The 10288-nt window shown below is 36.2% G+C and overlaps 1 protein-coding gene across 1 annotated transcript; it reads left to right on the forward strand.

Annotated features, from left to right (window-relative positions):
- The first annotated feature begins 1561 nt into the window (after window positions 1–1561).
- LOC101309476 (E3 ubiquitin ligase BIG BROTHER-related-like) lies at window positions 1562–7322 on the forward strand. The gene is made up of 7 exons (XM_004287152.1): window positions 1562–1889; window positions 2316–2649; window positions 2760–2800; window positions 4411–4452; window positions 4534–4655; window positions 4731–4839; window positions 6963–7322. Exons 1-7 carry the CDS (start codon window positions 1665–1667, stop codon window positions 7008–7010), a joined length of 921 nt encoding a protein of 306 aa, XP_004287200.1. The 5' UTR covers window positions 1562–1664; the 3' UTR covers window positions 7011–7322.
- The last annotated feature ends 2966 nt before the right edge of the window (window positions 7323–10288 follow it).

Genomic DNA, 10288 nt, shown 5'->3' on the forward strand with positions numbered 1-10288 from the left:
GCTAAATGTATTGAAACGCACATGAACTNTACTTGATTTGGAAGGGATATGGTGAATTATGCCTTTGCGTGTTCATTCCGGATTACATGGACTCTTGATGGATCAAGAGATGCCAATATGTATCAACATCCGAAGAAAAAGATCTTGGGAAGACACAGTCTCGATAAGACACTCAATGACTGTATTGATGATCAATCGGCTTAGGCGCTCTATAACTAGTGAGGCCTACATATACTCCCATGATTAGTCAAGGTCTTTGCTCTAAAGAGAGATCCGTTGTTTTGTCTAAAGCAAGATGACAAATATGTGTTAAGAGATGGAGTTCCCATCTAAGTACAAAAAGACGACATCAATGTACTCAACACAATACAAAGAGACTTGACATCTCATTCGCTATGAAAAGTTGTAAAGCTAAGTGTAGCTATGCGCCCACGCAACGCCAATGTAATGGCAGTAACTCTTTTTTCAATACTTAATGGTATGAAAGGTTGAGACTTATTCTATCCCTACATAAGAAAGACACATCAAAAAGCGAAAATCAGAATCTGCCAAGTTTTGTAGGTCAACTTCCACGAGACCTATAGGAAATCTCACTCACTGGAAAATGGTGAAATTGGTACCATTGGAAAGGTCTATGTGTCTACTTTCCAGGGACACCAACCATTTGATCATACCTATCATATTGAGTGAGTTATGGCCGTTTTCGTAAAGTAGGACGAATCTGTCCGAGAATCTGATTTTAGCAAAACAGTCAACTTCGACGGAATGTTGTGAATAGCTCCCGAGGAACCAGAACGTGTGTAATATACGGTTGGAAAGCTAAATGAGTCTAGTTTCCAAAACCGTTTACGGTTCGTTCATATGTATTTCCTAGAGAAAGTTACGACTGTTCTAGTAATTGAAGGTCATGCTGCGCGGAAATCTGATTTCCTGCACGAACTTATGTTTTGAGTTCACAAGCAACCTTCTCCTCAAGATCTAAGTGTAAAAAGATCATTTGAGGACAATACGGCATGATTTAGTTAATCATTGCCCAATACCACATTTGAAGACATGTTAAAAAGCATTGACATGCTAAGTTGTTGAAACTTCCGTGATTAGTAAGAATCAGGAAGAGCCCTATGATTGATGTAAAGATCAGGGGGAGGTGCGAACTTCAGGGGGAGTCTAGCGCATACATACATGTCACTATCAAATGTGAAGGGTGTGTTGTACTCTTTTTCTCCTACGATCAAGGTTCAGTTTTTCTCCCACAAGGGTTTTTGTGACTTGACGTAGGTTTTTGACGAGGCAACAGATCAGCACCATCGGCATATCAGCGCGCGGCACAAGGGGGAGTGTTCTAGGATATTCTCTACCTGTGTGCCTTGGCCTTATGCCAATAGGATATGTAGTTAGACTAGATCTATGTATTCATATCCTTACCATATTGGTATTGTGTAATTCCCTATATAAAGGGCTCCTATCAATGAATAAGATGACTCTCTTGCTATCTCTTTGTCTCTACACTTTATTCTTCGTCAAGATATATATTATTCAGTTTATAACCATTTATATGTTTATCTCAGGTTATCCGAAAGATACTATCATGAGATAATCAAATATATAGTCCGATCTTTCTGACTCGTTTCTCATTCAGTTTGTTCCAATTTCTGTGCTTTTCAATGGAGAACCACAACGCGAAATTGGTCCCAAGCGGTGGACTCAAACCTAACCCCGGCGAACAAGAAGAGAACCCTACTCTTAATCGTTGCGGAGAAGAAGAAGAAGTAAATACCGAATCGGCGGAGCCTCCTTCACCTAATGCCCCGCAGTCCTCAAGAACTCCCTTCACTAATCTCAGTCAGGTCGATGCTGATCTTGCTCTTGCTCGAACTCTCCAAGAACAGGTCCCTCAACTCTCTTTTGTAATTAGATTGTTTCTTTATATTTTCCATGATGCCTCTCAAGTTGTATGAGGTTATATCTATCTGGTTGCATTTGTGCTGAATGGGGATGTGGGTATCAAAATTCAAAACCGTTACAAATTTATGTAGGTCTTATACCCCCTCACAGGCTTATTGTGGAGTGTCAACATGTAATCATTAGTAGTGGATGATTCAGCCTAAGGACCTCTCATAACATTCTTGTTTTCTCAACCATTGGAGGAGCCTTGGTTATATGTTATGAATGCCCATTTTGTTTAAATTGCGGATGTCTTTCCTTGGTCAATCCTAATGTAATGTAAATGACATTCAACATCAACAATTTTTTACATGCTCTTGGTTATTTTGGAAATGTACTGTTCTGCTTATGGTCTGAGTTCTAATAAGCAGGAAAGGGCATACATGATGCTGAGAATGAACAATGAGGGAAGTGATTATGGCAGTTGGGAAGCTGGAAGTTATGTGCATGATGATGAGGATGATTTTCATGATGATACTGACGGAAATGACGATGATGAGCATTATGATGGAACTGATGCTGACAATGATGAAGAAGATGCATTTGATGTGCACGCTCATGAAGATGCTGGAGACGATCATAACCCCAGTGTGGTATATGATCCTGCTGTTTTTTCAAGTGATGAAGCGTATGCAAGAGCCCTGCAGGATGCTGAAGATAGAGATATGGCAGCTAGACTGATGGCCTTTGCAGGGATTGATGACCGTGAGTGCTTCTTACTGCTGTAAATTTTTTAGTGCCTTTTATTTCACTGCTTTTGAACTTCTTGAACTGTTGCAATAGTTTATGATTCTGGTGTGTTCTTATGCTGTCAGGTGAAGCTGAGGACACAGAGAATCAGGGAGGTAACTCTCAGGTATTAGTTTCTTGCTAGCTATTCGTTGTCATAGTATCTGACATTTGTTAACAGAAGAAACAGCTCATACTGTGCTTGTCATATTTGTTGTTCTACAAACAATTTGATGTGTTTTATTCTTTTATATGACAATTCTGGATCATTATTTAAGCAGGACATGAAGTTATCGTCTAAGGATAAGTTCCTCTCATCTGAACCTTCTATTTAAGTTAGAGGTTTATACATTTCGTGACCCATTACACACAACCAGATTTGCGTATACGTTCTTTTGCAAACATAAGAAATTTTAATTTTTTGTTTTATTGAAATTTCAGATAGTCAAGCTCCCCCTCCCTAAGTCATACTTTGTCTGAGATTGCAGCATTTTTCTTTCTATGTACCAAAGATCATTGTTTTTCTTTGACATTATGGATCCCCCCACAAGCTCTTCCTTTACTCCTCAGGAGTCAAATATTGTTTATGCGGAGAAATAGGGTTCCTTTCTGTGTGCAAGATGAAGTAGTGAAAATTTCAGACCCATTTGATTAAAAACTAAAGAGGTGATACAGAAATTAGAGATAAAGAAGAGAAGAGAGGACTGAGGAAGAGAAGATGATAATAGATAGAAATAATACTAAAAGTTATTGTAATCGTATCTAGTTTTCACTTTGACAAAAGATCTATGCTCTCTTACTCTCCTTTTATCTCATCTCTTCTCATTCTCATCGTCAGCTGCTTCTCTCATTAAAAAGAAAAACACAGGAATAATGAACTGAAGATCGTCCTGAACTCGAAAGTGATTCATGTGAATGTATAATTTGACTAATTCAGTGTTCTTGAGCTATTTGCTTATCTTGGTTTAACTAAAATGTGGACATATTGAGTTTCTCTTCACCTATATAATAGGATTAATAATTTGATGTGCAAAACTTTTGATATGCATTTAGTTTCTATATAACTTACAGGTTCTGACTGTAAGATTTCCTATCTCTGTAAATAATTAATGTGAATACGACCTTGGTACTTTAGCTGGTTTTATTATGTAGTTTTTTAATTACTTTTCTATTTTTCAAAATTGTAGTGCATTACTAAATAAATAATGTCCTCCACAAGATTTTCTTAGATCATGCCCAATAATTTCTCTTGTTTGATTAATTCATATCTGTGGGACTATTCCATCCTTTATATTCAGAAGACATGATCTAAGAGTTTTTCTTGTCATAATCGTAAGATATTTAGTTGATATTTCTCTGGTCGCTTATGCTCGACATCCGAGTTTGTGGCACGACTTTCCCTACCTACCTTCTACTGTTGCTCGGGGGCAAGATCTTACTAGCAGAAGGATGGATAAGGGAGGAGATCAGTTGAATTTGCCCCTTTTTGTTTTCATATTTATATTGCATGTCAATTTTACAACTCACTGAGGCTTTTGGTCTTGCATTAGCTTGTTTTTAAAATGGAAATTCCAGTATATTGCAATTGTTGGAAGCTTTGTCCTCTTCTTTAGGATAGTAGATGTTCTCTGATATGTCTGCTTTGAATCTATCTTCTGAAATTTGTTTTCTGTAAGGCTTTAGATCTTATCTGTTTTAAAATAAAATATATGCATCTCACCAAGTGTTGGATTGTAGGATGCATGGGAGGAGGTTGACCCAGATGAACTTTCATATGAGGTAAGGTGGCTCTGGATACTATTGCTTGCATTGATGTATTTGTTTTTGTTCTGTTATGTGAACATCACTTAACTATCTCAGGAGTTACTTGCGTTGGGTGAAGTTGTTGGAACAGAGAGCAGAGGACTTCCTGCTGATACAATTGCCTCATTGCCTTCAGTAAGCTACAAGATGGGAAATGGTCAGAATGGAAGCAATGAGTCGTAAGCACATGTTACTTGGTTTTACGCGCTTTTATAGAAGATGTGCTCGTTCCTTATTTTGCACTACTGTTTCAGGTGTGCCATTTGTCGGTTAGATTATGAGGATGGTGAAAACTTGACAGTACTTTCTTGCACACACTCTTATCATTCTGAGTGCATAAATAATTGGTTGACAATAAACAAGGTATGCTTTTAAAGATTGCTTTATGCACTGTCACTTCTGAGTTTAATTCATTAGTGAAATTGTATAATTGGTTAGTTCCTGTTGAAAAGATTATAGTTTTCCATATATCTGATCTGAAATATTTACTTGGAGATTTTATTTTTCTATTCTTAAACTTAGCTTTCTTAAATAAATTGGTAGATTTTCCATTTCTGTTTCAAGTGCCACTTATGACTGACCTATTCTTGTTTTCTACCATATGCTCTTGTTTGTTTGCTTCTTAAAATTCATTCAACCTGCTCTTTTGGATTATTTTAGTTGTAAGAACTGTTCATGTTTGGCATTATCGAATTTGATTCTGCAGGCTACCCCTTCTTCTGGATTTGACATTTATCAAATTTAGATGCAACTAGAAAACTTTTGGGCTGTTCAAATAAGCAGAGATGTTCACTTGGTCACCAGTGAGGCAGTGACAATGAAATTTATGGTCACCTACCATTGGATTTAAGATCGTAGGTTGAGATAAATGAAACTATTTTCAAGTGTTTATATCTCAACCCAGTGAATGACCATTAGTTTATTGATTACCTATTGACCAGATGAACAATACTCTTCGAATCTGTCTTGTTAGGAAGGGAAGAGGAGAAGGACAAAAGGTTTAGACTTTGGAGGGAGTGCAATGAATTCTAGTTTTTGATTTTATTAGTTTGAGAAAATCTGGGAAGAGAAAGTTTATGTTTCCAAAACACCACAATGATTGTTTTTAGTAAATACCTATCAGCCAAAGTGGGGAAGACTAAACGGGAAAGGTTCATGGGCATGGTGGCTGGCATTCCTATAGATAATGTTCTCCAGTTTTACATTCCTGAGCATGATTTGACTCCAGATTGTACAAATTACTGTCAAGGAGTTCTACACTATCAAAATTGTAGTTGGTTATTTCAAGTTCTGGTCAAGCTGAGGAAATATGCACATTAGGGTATCTTCCACCTTGCACTTTGTTGTTTATCAAGTCCCAATTCATCCGCTAAGTTAGGGAAAGTAACTTTGATGGATAATGAAGAGTTCACTTCTACCTTCTAGAGTCTTTATGGGTTTCTTGGGTGAAGCTTAGTTTAAGGCATTAACTATTGTTCATTAATAAGTAGACTTTTGGGGTTCCTACAAGTCGTTAGGAACCCCCCACCCCCCCACCACACGGATGTTCTCTAGGCCTAGAAAGCTTTGGAGGATACCACGTTGTCTTGATAAATACAAATAATGTCGGTTCTGTGCTAGTGTCGTCTGTAACTTTATAGAATCTATGTACTTTTGAATATCTGAATGAATAAGTTTGATTTGTTTTGCTATAAAAGATCTCCTCTCAAGTGATCCGTGAGAAGTCTTGGTGTGATTCCCAAGAAATTGTTACGATGCTGAGAACCCTTCTGGTGTGACTCCAGATTTATCAATTTTATCTTTCCTTACTCTTCAATCCCAGGCTTTTGATCACAATCACATTTATCCCACTCACTGCATTCCTAAACTCCACCCTATAAGTCCTTAAGCACAGATACCCCTAGGTCTTCCGACCTTCTAGTCATTGCCAGATTCGGGGTATTGTCATCATTCTGCTAAGTCAATTTGCAGGCTGAGGTTAAGTTTTAAATGAAAGTTTGGGAACTGATATATCATTCAAAGTGCATGATGTAACAAAATAAGCCTCATATGGTTATTCTATGGGAATTGAACTCTTCTTCTTGGCCCTAGTCTTTTGAGTTTATCATTTTTGTGCTATAATTGGGCAAGCATGCTTGTGGATAAGGGGTGCAATTCTTTTTGTTGGAGATAAATCACATTTGTATGTTATTAAATTCTGGTGGTGCAGAGGTTAGGGTTTTGGTTTTGTTTCTATTTTTATTTCTCTTTCTATTTTTAATATTCTATTATAATTCTTTTAAAAACTGAAATTTGCACTCCCAACTTTACAATCCACACTCATTTCCTCATTTAGTAAGCTAAATTTTGTTTCTACTAACATGTGTTTTTCTCTTTATAAAAGTTTCAACCAAAAAAGGAAATGAGGAGTGTAGAAGGGGAGTGCAAAATTCTCTTTTCTTCTCTCTGGAAGTTCTAAATTATTATTTATTGTTATTCTGTTGCAGGTCTGCCCAGTTTGCATTGCTGAAGTCTCCACGTCCGGAAACAGCTAGCAGAACTTGTGGTCAATGTGCACAGCAAGGGTTATGATAGCCTTTGCATGTTATTCATATTGTATCTCCTGTTGTATACCATATTGTTCTTTCTGACCATCAAGAAATTTGTACTGTATGGGCTTCCTAGTTTTTGGAATGAAAAACATGGTGGCGAGGTCATGCTCCTGATACAAGATGAACATTATTTCTGTTTACTGAAATTTGCAAGAATTTTCTTTGATACTTGGTAATCGTTTTACAAGATTCGATACATGTAAGGTACACTGATCGTGATCGTCTATTAAAAGAAAAGGATCGTCTATTAAAAGAAAAAGGTTACGAATTTAAAGTATATGAAAGCTTAAAGGATATTAAGAGGTGTATATATATATTTTTTGAACTAAAGACAGTTTCATTGATAGAAATAGTTGCTTAACCAGCTTGCCAACAATCCACAGTTAGGGCATTCAAAATGGAATTAGGAGATCTACACAACCAAATATCAGATTGTGTATCCTCATAAGGTAGAACAACTAATTTATGAGCAACAAAGTTACAAGTTTTAGAAGTATGTGTAATCGGGACAAGAAAAAACCTTCATAAGTTTTTTGATATCATCAATGAGACCTGCCTCAATCGTCCCTTCATAGTGATCCGAATTCACTACTGCTATAGCTTCAGAACAATCAGATTCCACCTGAATGTTCTTGTGCCCCAAAGAATTTAGGAGTAAACCCTCTTTGATGGCCTTGAGCTCAAGCTGCTTTTCTGAGACTACATACAAAATTGGTTTTGCAAAAACTACAATAAAGTTAACTTGATCATCTCTTACCACACCTCCAGTGCCTCCTGTCGTTTTTTGTGCAATATACCTACCATCCACATTTAGTTTGACAAAGCCATGTTTTGGTGGCTTCCAGTTTTTTTTTTTTGCTTCGTTGCTATCTGTGTGCTTGAGGGTTTTCGAACAGCTTGGAACTCCTGTAGCCAGGAAAAAGAGCTTAAAACAATTTGAGCAGGAGTCTGAGATTTCTCATTCCAAAGCACATCATTCCTATTCCTCTAGATAGCAGCTAGAATCATAAGAAGTTTTTCAAAAGCATTTTGAGGCAAGTTAAGAGCAATCTCAAGCATCCACCATTTGAAGTCTGTGTGTTGGTGTGGAAAGTCATCGAAATTAAAAAAAGCTGCTGAAATAGAGCTTCTTTAGCATAAGGGCATAAGCAAAGGATGTGCATTGTGGTTTCAAACCTGTGAGGACACACTATACAACTCAAATCCCCGGTGAAGCCCTTTCTTTGCAGCCTATCTCTTGTAGGGAATATACCACCACAAGCTGTCCAGATAGTAATTTGGACTTTGTGTGGTACGCATGCCTTCCAAATTCTTTTTCATAGTTCTTTACAAGGATCTCCATGAGAAGTTGAGGCTAATGCACTTCCCAAAATAGCTTCACACGCCACCTAGTACCTTGTTTTAACTGAGAAAAAACATTTTCAAATTTGACTGAAAATTCGTGTGCTGTAATAAGAGATTTTGGCTTAAACGAAGCAAAACTTGTATACACAAACCCGATTGAGATTTTCGAGTTCCGTAAGTTAGAGAAGTACCTTGAGATCTCTATTTGATAACATAAAAAATTTGGTTAAAATATAAGAACATCCCAATTTGACCGAAAAATTTGGTTAAAATATAATAAGAGATTTTCGCTGAAACGAAGCGGAACTCGTATACACAAATCTGATTGAGATTTTCTAGTTCTGTTTGTTAGAGAAGTACCTTGAGATCATGATTTTATGACACAAAAAGTTTGGTTAAAATATAAGAACTTTCAAATTTGACCGAAAATTCATGTGCTATAGCAAGAGATATTGGCTAAAACGAAGTAGAACTTATATATACAAATCCGATTAAGATTTTTGAGTTCCGTCTGTCAGAGAAGTACCTTGAGATCATGATCTGATAACATAAAAAGTTTGGTTAAAATATAATACTTTGAAATTTGACAGAAAATTAGTGTGCTATAGCAAGAGATCTTGGCCGAAACGAAACGAAAAGAAACGAAAAGAAACGAAACTTGTATACACAAACCCGATTGAGATTTTCGAGTTCCGTCAGTTAGAGAAGTACCTTGAGATCTCTATTTGATAACAGAAAAAGTTTGGTTAAAATATAAGAACTTTCAAATTTGACCGAAAATTTGTGTGCTATATCAAGAGATTTTGGCTGAAACACAACGAAACTTGTATACACAAACCTGATTGAGATTTTCGAGTTCCGTCAGTTAGAGGAGTATCTTGAGATCTCTATTTGATAACAGAAAAAGTTTGGTTAAAATATAAGAATTTTCAAATTTGACCAAAAATTAGTGTGCTATGGGATTTTGGCTGAAACGAAACAAAACGAAACTTGTATACACAAACCCGATTGAGATTTTCGAGTTCCGTCAGTTAGAGAAGTACCTTGAGATCATAATCTAATAACATGAAAAGTTTGGTTAAAATCTAAGAACATTCAAATTTGACCTGAAATTCGTGTGCTATAACAAGGGATTTTGGCTGAATCGAAATGAAACTCGTATGAACAAACCTTATTGAGATTTTCGAATTCCGTCAGTTAGAGAAATACATTGAGATCTCTATTTGATGACAGAAAAAGTTTGGTTGAAATATAAGAACTTTCAAATTTGACCAAAAATTCGTGTGCTAGTAAAAGATTTTGGTTGAAACGAACTAGAACTCGTATACACAAACCCGATTGAGATTTTTCAGTTCCGTCAGTTAGAGAAGTATCTTGAGATCATGATCTGATAACATGAAAAGTTTGGTTAAAATATAAGAACATTCAAATTTGACCTAAAATTCGTGTGCTATAGGAAGAGATTTTGGTAGAAATGAAGCGGAACTCTTATACACAAATATGATTGAGATTTTAGAGTTCCGTAAGTTCAGGAGTACCTTGAGATCATGGTATGATAATAGAAAAAGTTTGGTTAAAAAATAAGAACTTTCAAATTTCACCTAAAATTTGTGTGTTATAGCAAAAAATTTTGGCTGAAATGAAGCGAAACTTGTATACACAAATCCGATTGGGATTTTTCGAGTTCCCTTAGTTAGAGAAGTATTTTAAGATCATGATATGATAATATGAAAAGTTTGGTTAAAATATAAGAAATTTCAAAATTGACCTAAAATTCGTGTGCTATAGTAAGAGATTTTGGTTGAAACGAAACGAAACTTGTATACATAAATCCGATTGAGATTTTTAAGTTCCATCAGTTACAGAAGTATCTTACG

Source organism: Fragaria vesca, linkage group LG1, assembly GCF_000184155.1.
Source record: "Fragaria vesca subsp. vesca linkage group LG1, FraVesHawaii_1.0, whole genome shotgun sequence".
Classification (NCBI taxonomy): domain Eukaryota; kingdom Viridiplantae; phylum Streptophyta; class Magnoliopsida; order Rosales; family Rosaceae; genus Fragaria; species Fragaria vesca.

Bases quoted from the DNA above. Each gene is read 5' to 3' on its own strand.
- LOC101309476 (XM_004287152.1), top strand. From the start codon at position 1,665: ATGGAGAACCACAACGCGAAATTGGTCCCAAGCGGTGGACTCAAACCT. The intron at 2,650-2,759 runs GTGAGTGCTTCT...TTATGCTGTCAG, and splicing joins CTTTGCAGGGATTGATGACC to GTGAAGCTGAGGACACAGAG. The intron at 4,656-4,730 runs GTAAGCACATGT...CTACTGTTTCAG, and splicing joins CAGAATGGAAGCAATGAGTC to GTGTGCCATTTGTCGGTTAG.